Source organism: Nicotiana tomentosiformis, chromosome 2, assembly GCF_000390325.3.
Source record: "Nicotiana tomentosiformis chromosome 2, ASM39032v3, whole genome shotgun sequence".
Taxonomy (NCBI): Eukaryota; Viridiplantae; Streptophyta; class Magnoliopsida; order Solanales; family Solanaceae; genus Nicotiana; species Nicotiana tomentosiformis.
Genome location: NC_090813.1, coordinates 52,444,113 through 52,459,094, shown reverse-complemented (window position 1 = coordinate 52,459,094; position 14,982 = coordinate 52,444,113). Strand labels below are relative to the sequence as shown.

Genomic DNA, 14,982 nt, shown 5'->3' with positions numbered 1-14,982 from the left:
AACGTAAAGTCCTCCATGGTTTGCACAAACAAGCAGCACGAAAGACATTAGTTATACCAGAAGCAACCAATATAAATGTTGATACAAAAAGAGTCGTACCAGTAATGCTCCGAGTAAAAAACCATGATACATATTTCTCTATCGGGCAAGGAAGCTTGGAGGAATAAATACTTTAGCAGTAATTTTACTCATGTCACCTCAAAAACAATATAGAAACATGTACAAATATTGTACAAATATGTAAGATTTGCAAACGCCGCACTGATCATGGGAACCACTTTATGTAGCCATAGATGCTAAGTCTAGTTCTTCATCAGAATCAATGACATCTTCAAAATCATAGTACGGATTTACCTGTCACAATAATTTACTTAATGTTATTACTAAATTCAACAGCCAGGAACATGCAAGTAACTTTAAAGAAAATTTACTCTTTATTAGCGAAGGACACCCCATGAATCCAGTTCAACAGAAGATAATGCTTCAAATTGTTCTATACCTTTGGTCTTGGAGTAACTGCTTCAAAACTACGGAAAACAGGGACGTCAAAATTAGGAGGTTCCAAAATAATGTATGCTCCTTTATTTTGGTATCTATCCTCTGTTGCCTGCAGTAAAGAGCACAAACAGAAAGAGAGATAAGTTTCTCCATTTGTACTGCAGCTTCCAGGTATGAAAATGGCATCAGATATATTTTAAACTTTTTGCATGCTGAACGCCTAAATTTAGTCTATTTTCATAGAACCTTAGGCAACTTGCAAAAATTGTTGCACATTTCTTAATACTCCTAAAAGTGACAATTGGTTGTGTTAACACCAAAACTTGGGCAGGGACCTGGGCAAGCAATGTGGGGCTTTTCCCTTTACCAGACTGAAAGCATGAAATATAATTGGGCCTCCACCAAAAAATGGGCCAAGTACAGAGACACAGCCGGTTATGTCATCGGAAATTCAGTTTATAAGATGACTAATCAAGCCCACAAATTACTCTTCAACATGCAACTGGTGCAGACGAACAAAAAGTAGGCCAGTCTGGCATTAACTAGATCATGCCAAGATTTTTGCATTAAATTAGGATACATTAGAAAAGCGGTCTAGGCATATAACAGCTAGCCTTGCATGTAGAACACTTTTTGTAAAAATGGATACCGTCCAATCATCATAATAAATCGAATTATGTTCATTTCACTTTAAGCTTTTTTTACAAGCTTCCTTACAGCTTTCTTAGATATCTTTTTCGGTTAATGCAAGCCATACTTCAGATACTTCAGGTCTTTTTGCTATAAAAAGCATCACCAGAACTTCACCACCTGAAAATTTAGACTAGAACACTTTTAAGAAACTTACAAAATCATAGTCAAGGAGTATCCTTCTCTGCATTAATTGTCCGACTTTCAATTGGAAATCATTCGCTGACCAGTCCATAAATTTTCTAGCCAAAAGGATGCATATGAAAGGTATGACTTCTGAAGAATGAAGTTTTTTATGCATGTTTGGTAAATATTGGTTGCCAAAGTACAGAGACACCTTGCAACTCATTATTACCCATTTCTACATCTGACTGATGCAATCATCGAAAGCACATGGCAATAGAAGATAAATGTTCCTAATATGCCATCAGTATGCTCAGGCACATATTTTCACGAAAAGTAATTCAAGATTAACAAAGCTTACAAGCATTTACATATTCTATCAACAATAACATAGTGGAACGGCACTACCCTTCTACAAGATGGCTGAAAGTAAACACGACAGAGGTTTTCATAGAGGGAAGATGACAACATACTCGTGTATAACACAAAATACAAACTCTGACTATGGACAAAAGGTGACCATGTAAGGTGAATTTTCTGATTAAAAAATAGTGAATGATAAAATTGAAGATTACCTGAAACTGTGGATAGTCTGGGGCACTAAATACTGTAATCAGTTTCCCGGATGGGACAACATGATCTATAGTGTACCCTACATCCATTCCTCCAAGTCCAGGTCGCTTTTCCCTTGCATCTGGACCTTCATGTGACCTTATAATCAACTGAGGCAGCAACAATTAAAGACCAAAATGTTAGCAAGTTCCGCATTGTTAAAAGTTACAAAGGGAGGTGTTGAGCTCACATAAAATACAAGAACCTAAAGCTACGTGAACAACGTAATTGGAAAATATAAAGGATAGATGGAATAATTCTGAACATCGGAATTATTACTCAAGATGCCTATTTCTCCCAAAAATATGTTTAAATCCTTTGTGCTTCTTCACTTTTTCGTCAGTATTTAGGTGGTTAGATGCTTTGTTGATAGATACTTGCAATTTTTATTTATAAATACTTACGATTGAGATTCATACCATTTTTAGCTTTTTTATTTTTCTTTTTTCAATTAAATGATGGGACTACATTTATGGAAGAAAATATTATTTCTTTCAAAGCAAAATTCCAGGAAAAATCAACACTAGCGACTTATTACAGCTACAATGTCCAACAGAGTGTTATCTCATCCTTATTAAGCGATGTTGCAGCACGATAAAGCTAAATCTGAGTTGGTTTTGCCGTTCCATATACAAGTAAATTCATCTCCAGAGGTTGTTCAGTATGTATCTCTAGGAAATATCTGGTGTCCAGCTACATTGGATTGGCTATGTTGGAAAGAGGAAAGAACTTCAGGTATTAATGTGCACAACTATCTTTATGTACTAGTTTTTAAGAAACAACAACCAGATCATTTTCTTACTTGAATGAGTACGGGAAATTGCATGCTTTTCTTAGATTCTCAGTATAGCTATGTCTTAAACTTATGCGCTTGTAATTGGTTAACACTATAGCATTGCAGCTAGATAGAGAGCAGTGCTCTCCTCAAGGAAAACATGCTACACCCAACCCCCTTCACGTGGACGAAGATGAAAAGACTTTTCTGATTAACATTCAAAAGAGGTGCATCAATTCTTTGTATGTCCACATAATTGACTACTACATCCAGGATTGCAGACTGATCCCAAACCCAAAGGAGTCTTTCTCTATGGTTATGAAATCAGTTTGATTGAAAAACAAGTCAATGATACCGCAAGACGAAAGTAAGGGTGAGATGAGAGCCCTACAGGCCACAACCTAGGAGAGCACACTATATTATATGAAAAAGTACGACCTTGTCCTATTATTAGTAACCAAAGTTCAGAACTAACTAAAGGAAAGAACTTTACCCTGCACAGGAAGGATAGAACACGTGCAAGAAATCTTATTTCATGACGACCTCTTAGAGTTGCTTTGATTGGTTATGCTAATCCTTCTCGTGGACTCAAAATATTCAGATAATTAATTAATTTCCATTTGAAAGTACATCGGATCAATTCTCTTGCCTGAGAGTAGATTTTCTATGTTCATCATACAGGTTGAAATGGCAATGAAATGAGCACAGAACTCCTTGAGTATACACATCAGGCAAGGACCCACCATTTGAAGGGTCAGTCATATGAGAAGAAAACGGATGGATTCAAATATTAAGTGGCTTAATATGTTACAAAAAAAGTATATTTGAATTGTTAAGACTAAGATAAAACACATCAATGTAAAAATATGTCCCAGTGAAAATTTGGGGAGTAAAAAAAATAATTATAAAGCAACTGCAGTTTGTGAATCCTTTCCTGATGTACTGTCATGGATGGATGAATCAAAAACTGCAGGAATTAGCACAAAGGTTAACACCATGTTTGATTCCAGAAAATTGAGCGGAGAGTACAGGAAGAGAAAATCGCTGGTTTCATTACTTAGGTGAGATATTAATTAATTTGCACCCAGTTGTCTGATAAGGTTGGAAAGGTAAGAAGTGAACAAAAGTGGTATACTTCCTCCTTTCCATTTAGTTTCGGAAGGATTAATAAGCTATCATGGAAGGGTAACAACTAAAAAAGCTACCATGTAGGGGTACCTAAACCTTCCAATTTTACTCCACCTCTTCTTTTACTTCCCTTTTATATGAGAGAAATAACCTTTATTCCTCGACATTTACTCCAGTCCTGGTAAGTCGTAACCCTCTTCTTACACCTCAACTAAACATAAGTTAAAACAGAAGCTATTGAAATCTAATCCAAGAACTACACACTCAATGATTATATTCTGACGAATAGTACGTTCAATCACATCATTCAACCGTAAAACCGTCGAACAAGACATATTATATTGTATATGTTCATTCAGAAATGAATGATAAGAATGTACTATAAGATTTGGTAAAAGACAACTTAAAATTAACCAGTGTTATCAAAGGTGAAAAGCGCAAAAAAGCTCTAAGGTCTATTGGGGCTTTAAGCGCAAATAAAGCTTGAGCTTTAATGAAGAAAAGCGCAAACGGAGAAAAACTATAAAAATGTATGTGTAGTCTAAGACTAATATCTGTAAGCGCGAATACAAAATATGTGGACAAAGAAATTGAAGAAAAATTACGATAAAGTGAGATATAAATTTGTTAGTGTTGCCTCTTCAGGATTACGCTTATTGGCAAGAAAAAGTATATCTTAGAGCCTATATGCCAACACTGAAGCGCCCGCTAAGTGAGGCGAAGCGCTCAACTTGTTTTGAGCCTCGTTTCAGAGCTTAAGCGCGCCTTTGATAAGACTGAAATTAACTTAGCGGCAGGGCGGTGTCAATAACAACAAGAAAGGAGCATATACAAAGAAATAGAATTAGGCAGTATACCTTTAAGTTCAACGTCTTCAAAAATTCTTCCGTACAATCTGGACCCCATAAGAGACCAATTCCTCTGTCTTTATTCGGGGAAAGTCCAGGCTTCATTGATGGGTCTGACCACAGGACATCACCAGGTATCAAATTTGCACCTTCCCAAGGAGGATCAAGGACAGATCTCCTGGCTTTTAATAACTCCTCCAAAGAACCAAGAGATAAAGCACTTATTTCAGGATTCGAAACTATTTTGCGATTCTTCTTCCCTTTAGCTCTTTTAGCTGGAGTGACAGGAATGCTGCGGAAAATACCTCCATGTGCAGTATAGACATTGTCACCAATAATGGAAGCAAGAGGAAGTCCTTCGAAGCATCCTAAACACTTCCTATAGACATGTTTCCCTCTGTCCGCATACTTGGCTAAAACTTCCTTTTCAAAACCATACACAGAGGTACAATATTTTGACTCGTGATTTCCGCGAAGGAGAAACACCCTACTGGGCATAAAAACCTGAAAAACATACAGTTCCATTAAATATCCACTGTTGCATTTGTCTGATATCTGATAGAAATTCATATACGTGGACCAGTTGAGTTCAAAGACACAACACATCAAAATATCAAGAGTAAGGTGCTTAAGCTCACAGCCGCTTGACGCATATCACTATCTCCCAGCAAAACAAGGCACAAGACTGAAGCAATATAACCAAGGAAAAATCATTTTGAGACAGCACTTTAGGAAGACAAAGGGTAATAAAACCTAACACAAAACTGAATATCCCTATTCTACATTTTACCATGAATTGATATGAATCCTGGTACTTAAAAGTTTACCGATCACCATCTCATTTTGCTTCAGCATTTTGTTGTTGTGCACCCTCCGAAATGTTAAATAGACAAAGTGAGAAAATATCTCTCTCTAAACAGAAGCTCCACAAGTTCTACAAGAATCTAACTCTCCATGCAAAGTGACCCATACATTGATAATCATGATCAACTATCACTTTTGCTGATATAATTTCCATAAACGAACACACAGATTTCTATCTTATCACCGAAACACAACTCGCAGCTACGTAATAAGTCTAATAATATAACTTTTCGTGGGTATGGTAGCAGCAGAATTAATGCGGATTACTAATATCTACCACAACTGAATTTCAAACTACATTACCTTAATAATATTCTGATTAGAAATAACTGTGTAAGTTACAGCTAACTCAATCAAAAGACTAATAATTCTACAACAATCAGCTAAAACCTTTGTTTAAAAAAAATCTTTTTTTACCTTCCAAGCGAGCAAGAGAAGGAAGGTCTCAAGACCCCAAGCTCCTCTATCAACATAATCCCCATTAAACACAAAGAACCGATCATCTGACGGAAAGCCCGCATCTTTTAACAAGAACATGACGTCATGCAACTGACCATGCACATCGCCTACCACCACAACCCTCGAATCCGGACCCAAACCCGACCCGCTATCGATACGTACACAATTGGGTTCTTTATGCAGCATTTTTGACGCCGTCAGTACGAGCCGATCAAAAGCTTCTACTGGTAACACCGAGGGGAGCTCAGCCGGAGGAAGATTCTTAGATCCCCAATCGAATGCGAGCATTAGGTTTGTAACCCAGGCTAGGGTTAGTGTCCCGTCTTGGGGCCATGAAATGGGGATCTGCGGATGAGGCTGTGGTGAAGGAATTGGAGTTAAAGGCGATGACGTGGAGGACGTTGAAGCCGCCGATGCTGACGAGAAAAAGTCCTCGTCGGATGACGGCGGCGGCGGCGTTTCTGATGGTAGACCGACGGCAGGGGCCGGTGGTTCTGGCTCGAGCATTTCAACTGGATATTTTTCTAATTTTCTCTTTTCGTTTTAATTACGTTTGTTTAGCTTTTCAGTTCATAGAAGAAGTGAGACAAGAATAGAAAAGGAACTGTGCGAAGTAGTTTTGTTGACAGGGTATGTTCATGGGGAAACGAGAGAAGCCCAAATTTTGTACTAAATAATATACTAATTAATTAATGTGTTGGTGCTGCGTCATTGACAGCTCAGTTCGCCTGGTTTGCGATGCAACTCTTGAAATTGTTTACTCCGTAAACATTTTTTGGACGGGTGGCTAATTAAGTAAATTTCTTTTATTTTTTAATAATAGTGGGGTTAGACTTCCTATAGTTTGCAAGTAGCTCAAAATCGAACCCTAAATTGGCTTATTGACTTATTTGTATTGGATTATCAGGATAATATTGATAAATTGATTAAAATTTTATAATTAACAGCTTGACATTTGAGACAGATTATTCAATTTCTTAATCGGATAAACCGTTAATCCGTTAAAAAATTTTATATTTACATTTTTACCTCTTTCTACCTCTTCATAACCCATCATCATTTTCTTCTCGCTTCTACCTATCACTCCTGACTTTTGCTATTTCTTTTTCTTCATTCTTTCTTTCTTTAATTAACAAATTATAAATATTTCACAACTACTTCCTTTTTATTTAGGATCTGCTATGAATCTTTTTTTTATAGATATAATTGAGAACTTAGAGTAATTTTTATCAAGATTGAAATCTGATAGACTCCCAAGTGGGAGCATGTGTGATCATTAACATTTTCTTCCTATTGTTATCAATAACATACAGTTACATAATATTTGGCATATCATGAATATACTAGTTGGCATTAGATCAAACTGATTGGAGGAAATATTATATAAATAAATTTGGACTTAAATTTTTCCTTATCTCTAGTTCTTTACTTCTTTTTATTGTCTATTTGATTCAGCCGGTAAACCCCTGATAATTGCTAATCTTATACTAATCATTCTGATGTCTTATCGGTTGGCTAGCGAATTACTATATTTATAAACCGATAACCGAAACTGAACTGTTAAGCGTAAATAAATATCCGCCTGATCTGCCCGATAAGCATCTCTAGTTTGCACCAGGATTATCTTAAGTATGGGTTACTCTCTCCGTTAATTTTTATTTTATATTGTGATATTTAATTGGGCACGTTATTTAAGAAAAAATTAATTTAAGGTTTATGTGAATATAATTAAAAGTTTAGAATTAAATAATTTCTAAATATAAAAAGTTATTGTAATAACCCAATTTTTTTTATAAATATTTTTAAAGCAAATATACTACTAGGTTGGGTGCATATATATATATATATATATATATATATATATATATATAAAATCCCAAAATATGGGTCCAAGTCTTAAGGTGTCCAAATGACTCTAAAAAATACAAACTAGCACTAGCTAGAGTAGTAACTAATACAAGCAAAATTAACAAGTTAGTTATTACGTGAAGATAGGATGTAAGCTTCCATAAGCAAGCAGTGCAAGTGAGTCCAAAGGCCAAGAGCAATAACCACATAGTAGCACCTCCAAAGCTCTCATCCGGCACTAGGTTATGCATTTCACAGGATAAGACTCCCATGAACAAGGCAAATAAGGACTCCACAACATCACACCACTGTATAGTAGCCATCCAGAACTGCTAAAAGCAATTGTTGATACAGCTTGTACTGCAAACTTGAACTCCATGTACGTGCACAACAGCCAACAATATAGGTAGATATGAAGCCAATGGAATAGAAATCCACATATATACCTTTAATTTTGTAGATCAATAGTTGCCTGTCTAGTAACTGTGAGTCATATAATGCCTTCTCATCTTCAGAATGAGCATGAAACCATACTAATACCACTGGAAAATGAGCAAGCACTATACAACTAGATAGTAAGGAAGTGTTAGGCAGCAGATGCCCTTGTATCTCAGCTAATTCAGTAGGGCTATTCAGTTTACTCATCAGTAGCATGTTTTTATACACAAAGTGTGTATCAATAAGAATCCAACATGCAATACTATAGCCATATAAGAATCAGAAATAGGACCAAACCCTAATAGCTAACACCATATCACCTTGTACGCTTGTAGTTGAGAACATGCATTGCATGTTTGCCCTATAGTTTCCATACAGTGTGTTCCTACCTCCAGACTGAGCATGTTGCCATGCTAATACTACTGGACAGTAGTTACACACTATACATATATGAGAAAAAAAGGCAGTAGCAAAAATAGGTAGTAAATTTAAAGAGTTTTGCAGCAGTGTGGAGTTTTTTTCTTAGCAACCCTAACCCTAAGGTTGGGTATTTATGCTTTATCCATGTTTATCAGTATTTTTTCTACTGAATGTAGGTCATTAAATGAGTGAAAAGTGATTGTACCTGCAAAAGAAAAATCAAGGTTAGCTAAAACATTTGCCACAACATTGCCCTCCCTTAGCACATGTTGAAAGATCACATTGAAGTTGCTCTTTATCTCCTTGATCTTCTTCACCTCAACCCCTATGCACCAAGTAGACTCCCATTCACTCTCAATGATCTTCTTCATCACCAAAGAATCAGTCTCAAGGATAAGAGGATGAAGTTGATTTTCTACACAATAAACCAACCCTTCAACTATAGCTTTTGCTTCCGCCACAATGTTTGTTGCCTCTCCTATCTCCACTACCTTAGCAAACATTAAATCACTACCACAATCTCTCACACATAATCCATAGGAACTAGGTCTAGGGTTGCCTCTAGAGGCACCATCTGTATTGTATTTGAACCATCCATAATAAGGTAATTGCCATGCTATTCTTTTAGTCACAACACAAGGCTTATACACTTCAAAAAGCCTGATCATTTCTGGCCATAGTAGAGGAATGTTTGACATCCAAGGATACCTTACCTTTGCTAGGTAGTGGAGAGTCTTGTTCACTTCATGAATCATCCTATTACAAGATATTGCACCCTCATTCTTCATAGTATTTCTCCTCTTCCAAAGTTCCCATGTGATCACTGTTGGAGCTGCCTAAAAAAAGGGCTTAAGTTTGGGACAACATTGTGCATTCCACCATGTTCTTACTGCCTGATGCACCTACACTAAATTCACTACAATGCCTGATGCTTGAAGAAAAGTTTTTCATACCCTATCTATAGTAGAACTTGTTAAAAATAAATGTTGAAAAGTATCCTCTTGTGGTTGTGAGCAACATCAATACTTAGACACTACTATGCACCCATTCCTTCTCCACAAATCATTATTAATACCCAATTTTGCCCTCATATTTTTATAAATATCCTTTATACTTTCAAAATATCATTTCTGCAATATCACCAATTTACAAGAGTCATATAAGTACTTTCTATAATTTTTCATAATTTTTAAGGCTTTAAAATTAATTTTTCTTGCATTTAAATTATTCAAATATTTATTAATTACTCCTTCAAATTATTTTGTGATGAATTAATCATCAAAATTTATTGTTTACACCTACATATATGCTTTATAACATTTTAATTCATTTTACATAATTACATCTGTATTTTTGAACTATTTACGCACTTTTTTTGCAATAATAGCATATACTTTACAATTAAATGCATTTGTCATTTTTATTCAGGGTCAAAATAATTTTTTATATTTTTATAATCTTAAACTATTATTTTAAAATATTAAGTTTTATAAATAGTATTTTTTATATTTATTTATCTATTTTATTAAATTATTTTTCCCTAATTTCTTTTATTTAAAATCTGGCCCAAAACATGCCAAATTTCGGAACCAATCCACCGCCCCACACCCTAAGCTAGCCAAACCAAACGACCCTATTAACCCAACTCGGATGCGACCCGTTCATTTGACCCGCCCTGCTTCTCCTCTAATCCTCCCCGTTGATCTCAAATGATCAACGACCCACAACCATTCCCCTATTTTTAATTACATTCACCCAAACCCTAACACCCATTCTTCTAAGACAAGCACCCATAAATCCTCTCATTCTCTCCCCTTTCTCTGAGAAACCCTAGCCGCCTTTATTCAAACCCGAGTCGTAATCCAATATCACATGGAAAATCTTCCATATCTCCTTTTCTTTTTTGCTCACACGATGGTTCTTACCATTTCCTCAATGTTACAGTATTTGGCACTCGATTATTTATGGAAGCTGAGTCATTGAGTGTTCGTTCAACTCCGATTCTGTACTATCTTCAGGCTTCTGACCTAATATACTCACTACCAGGCCATATGGGTCCAATTCAGTGAGGTCTTTTACTATTTTTTGTTCTTCGTCTTGAACTAGGGTTCTCCTGAATTCTCCTAAATTGATTGTGAATTGATTTCGCATGTTATTCTTTCCCTTTTTATATTTAATTAATTATTTTTCCTTGTTTATGTATTTAAATTTTGCTACTATATACCCCCCTCCCCCCTTCCCCGCTCCCTTTTGAGGTCTCAACGATTCATTACTTAACTATTGTTACCACTATTGTTCTCTCAACTCTGATTCTTCTATACTTTCTGCATTCTTGGCTCTTGGCCAGCTGAAAGCCAAGGCCACCGGAATCCTCTCTATCGACCTCCCTAGTGTGAGCACTGCTCGGGGCTCATTTGAGGCTCATGTGAACTCTGACGCACTAAGATTTGGGTCTTTTGGTTGTTCTCTTTGCTGATGATATTCAAGCTATTGGTGACACTTAGTTTTCTCTTCTATTTGTTTGTTGAATTTGCATACTGGTAAGTGTCTCGCCCTTTTAAATTCTATCCTCTTTGCTTGTTTTCAGTGCTTTGCATACCCATGTTGTTTGAACCATTATGACTCCAATATTATGTTTTTATCATTGAAAATTTTACCTGCTTTGTAGCTATTCTGCAATTTTGAGTCTTTGAGTGTCACAACCTGCCTAGATTTTTAAAACTCCAACATGTTCAGCTTGAATGACTGTGTACCTTTAAGTTTACTTTGTTGTTCTGCTGTTTATTGTGAGTTTTTCTCATGCCTTGTTCTGGATTTTTGCACTGAAATTCCTAGGGAATCATCTCCTACCCAGAATTTACCTTAATGAATTTCTACTAATAATTCCTTCATATGCACTTTGTTCTTACCTGCTTACATGAACCATATCTGTTGTCGCAATGCTTTAACTAAACCCGTTGCTTTATCTTTGGAATTTGGTTAATCCTGCATTCTTTGGTATTGTTTATGCTTCTAGTTTAATCCTAATACATTTAGATTCCATTATCATAGTTGACTGGCTTAAGTTCTGAGTTTGCCCATTCTATTTAACCTTAAGATAATGTCTTCCTGCCATTATACCTTTGAACTTTGAGATCTTTATGTTATACTCAGCATGATTAGGCTTCTCATCGATTGCTTGCTTGCCTGTTTGTCATGTATAATTGTCATGTCCTAACTATGACCCTGTCTGACCCCTTATGACTTAGACCCCTAAGTTTTTTTTAAAATCTTTTTATGGCTAATGATCTATTCTGAATTCATTCTAGAAAGCCTAGCATGTTCACCTCATATGTGTTTAATATGTTTACCCTATTAATCCAAAGTGGTATGTCTCCTTAACTCTCCTAGTGTTATGACTATCCTTAGCATGTTGTCACCTGCTTAATGATTTAACCTATGTTGCATTTACCATGTTGCAAATTGAGTCTATTGACTCTCCTAGTTCCATGTTCTTTGTTTAATCAATAATGTCACTCTTGCTTCTAAAATGCCAATTTGTTTATGAATCCTGCTAGATGTCATATAACCCTGTCTCTATAAGGTGTTGCTTTAGAACTGTTTGGTTGATTTCCATGTGTGGTCAATTAATTTATTTGGTAAATTGGTCAATATTGTAACTATTGGGCTAGATATGAATCCATGTGTGGTTTTGGGCAGTGCAAATGGGCATACTCTCTTGTTTTGGGAAGCGTTTGGATCCGGGCCTGCTATTCAAGTGAAAGAGTCTATTGAAGGCTCGAGCACTGCTGGGTTAGCTCTTCTTGAGTCTACTCTATTTGTTGGGCTTGTAATTATCTCGATTATGTAATATTTGTATATGTTTCTTCTTTTATCATTTACATGTAATAATTTGTAAACAAACAACATGGGAGATTAGTGAAAAAAGGGTTGGGGTATTCTGATTTTTGCATGAATGGGTAGAAAATATGCTTATAGGATTTAACTGTCTTGTTTGAGATTCGTTGACGTGGATGGTAGGCTATAATTACGTATTTTAGTCGCTTATTGCACTCTAATTTATAGCACTTTATTTGTGTTTTTATGCCTTGTAGGAGTGATTTCGAGCTATGTAGATGTTATAGAATGAATTTGAGCTATTTGGAGCTTTGAAGTCTGAGTAAAAGCCCAAGGGATTAAGCCGGGATCGTGTTCGGGGGTCGAGGACCAAGTCTAGATGTAAAAATGCAAGCAAAAAGCAACACTCTGAGAAAATCCTACAGCCGCGATGCGTGGTGCACCGCGACTGCCCAAATCCTGCTGCCTGACAGATGTTGAGCTCTCTAGAAATCCCCACTAATGCCTCGCGTGGCGCGTCACCTCATGTGGCACACCTGTGCAATTTTTACAGAGTTATTTTTCTATTTCGGCTAGGAGAAGGTCGTTTCGTCTGGGCTTGACCCTACTTGGTATAAATACATAAAAAATATTAGTGGAAATCCCCACTAATGCCTCGCGTGGCGCGTCATCTCATGTGGCGCACCTGTGCAATTTTTACAGAGTTATTTTTCTATTTCGGCTAGGAGAAGGTGGTTTCATCTAGGCTTGACCCTACTTGGTATAAATACATGGAAAATATTATTTTCTGGACTTTTGACACATATTCGACCTAAGGAGGCTAATGAGGAGTTGGAAGAACATGAGCACAAGGATTTCATCATTTCTTCCTCACTTAAGAACACGAGTTCTCTTTACGGTTTGATGGATTTGGTGTATTGATGATTGTTTGTGGATTATAACTCTAGTTTTATGTATTGAAGCGTTTTTGGATAATTTAATTGTTGCATCTATATTCACTTGTTCATGTAATCGAGAGAGGCATAACTTGTGATATCTTTGCATTATATTGTTGGTTGAGTTCATAGATTCTTCTAAGTAATCGATAAAGGCTAGTTGAATCATTGATTAAACCTAGTTAGGAGAATAATCGAAAGAGATTTTCCTAAAGACCAATCCGCTACGCATTCTTGCATATCTTCACGTGCTTAAATTGGTTCATCTTATGAGTTTAAGACTTAATCGAGAGAGGAGTTTTTGCTGAACATTTAAACTAATAATTGAGTAAATTTGAGAGACTTACTTAAACATGAGTGAATTGCCTAGAGTTAGATCCCAAACAATTATCTTGCACATATCCTATCAAAACCCTATCTTCTCCCATTGATAACTTTCTTTGCTTGTTCCTTGTTTCGATTGTCATTAGTCAATAGCTTTACACTCTTAATTAATTTTAGTTAGAAATCATATAAATCTCAATCGTTGATCATCTTGGATAGCAACCAAGCTAGAAACTATGTGAAGACAGTTTAAATCTAATCCTTGTGGATACGATATTATACTATACTATATTTGATTAGCGAGCATAATTTAGGTATGTGTTTCGAGCTCGTCAAATTTTGGCGTCGTTGCCGGGGATTGGCAATCAATAGTGTTTGAAATAGTTTGTAGTGCTAATTTATGAATTTTTCTTTTTATTTTATTTTATTTTTCTCTTTTTACGTTTGGTGTTCTTTGATTGTGCGCAGGTTACAGGTTAAGATTTGTGCATGACTCGAACTTCTGTGAAGGAAGTGCTACCATACGAGCTAGAAATTAAAAAATAACTGCGACAGCTGAGGAAGGAAAGAAATCTCACCGAGACATCAGAAAAGGTTGGGCAATCCTCAACCAAAGAAACTATGGCTAGAAGCGGTGATGATAATATAGATTTGGCTGTAAGAGAGGCAGCCCAACAACGGGAAAAAGCTGCACGGGATGCTGAGGAAGCAACTATTAGAGATGCACATATTATCTATGAAGATGAGAGGGTCAGAGAATTGCTCAAAATCAATCCTTGGCTACAGACCAGCTCGGAAATATAGCTCCCATGCCTGGGAGACCTCTAGGAGATTATGCTAGACCGGTCTACAATCAAGGCTTATCAAGTGTGAGACCACCTCCAATTGCACTAACAATTTCTAGTTGAATCAAGGGTTGCTTCAAACCCTTCAGAATTGCTATGTCTTCAGAGGGAAGATGAACGAAGATCCAAACACATATTTAATAGACTTCGAGGAGATTATGAACACCTTTTAATACAATAGTGTATCACAAAATGTGGTGTATTTAAGGGCATTCCCCTTCACACTCAAAGATGATGCAAAACAGTGGCTTCGAAGCTTACCCACGGGATCGATTAGAACATGGGAGGAGATGACCAGAAAATTCCTTGATATATATTTCTCCTCAGCTAAAATGGGC

The 14,982-nt window shown here is 36.4% G+C and overlaps 1 protein-coding gene across 1 annotated transcript; it reads right to left on the bottom strand.

Annotated features, from left to right (window-relative positions):
* Positions 1-19: 19 nt before the first annotated feature.
* LOC104098361 (serine/threonine-protein phosphatase 7) lies at positions 20-6,680 on the bottom strand. The gene is made up of 5 exons (XM_009605078.4): positions 5,956-6,680; positions 4,684-5,178; positions 1,887-2,033; positions 500-607; positions 20-354 (listed from the first exon to the last, which is right to left on the bottom strand). Exons 1-5 carry the CDS (start codon positions 6,502-6,504, stop codon positions 280-282), a joined length of 1,374 nt encoding a protein of 457 aa, XP_009603373.1. The 5' UTR covers positions 6,505-6,680; the 3' UTR covers positions 20-279.
* Positions 6,681-14,982: the final 8,302 nt, after the last annotated feature.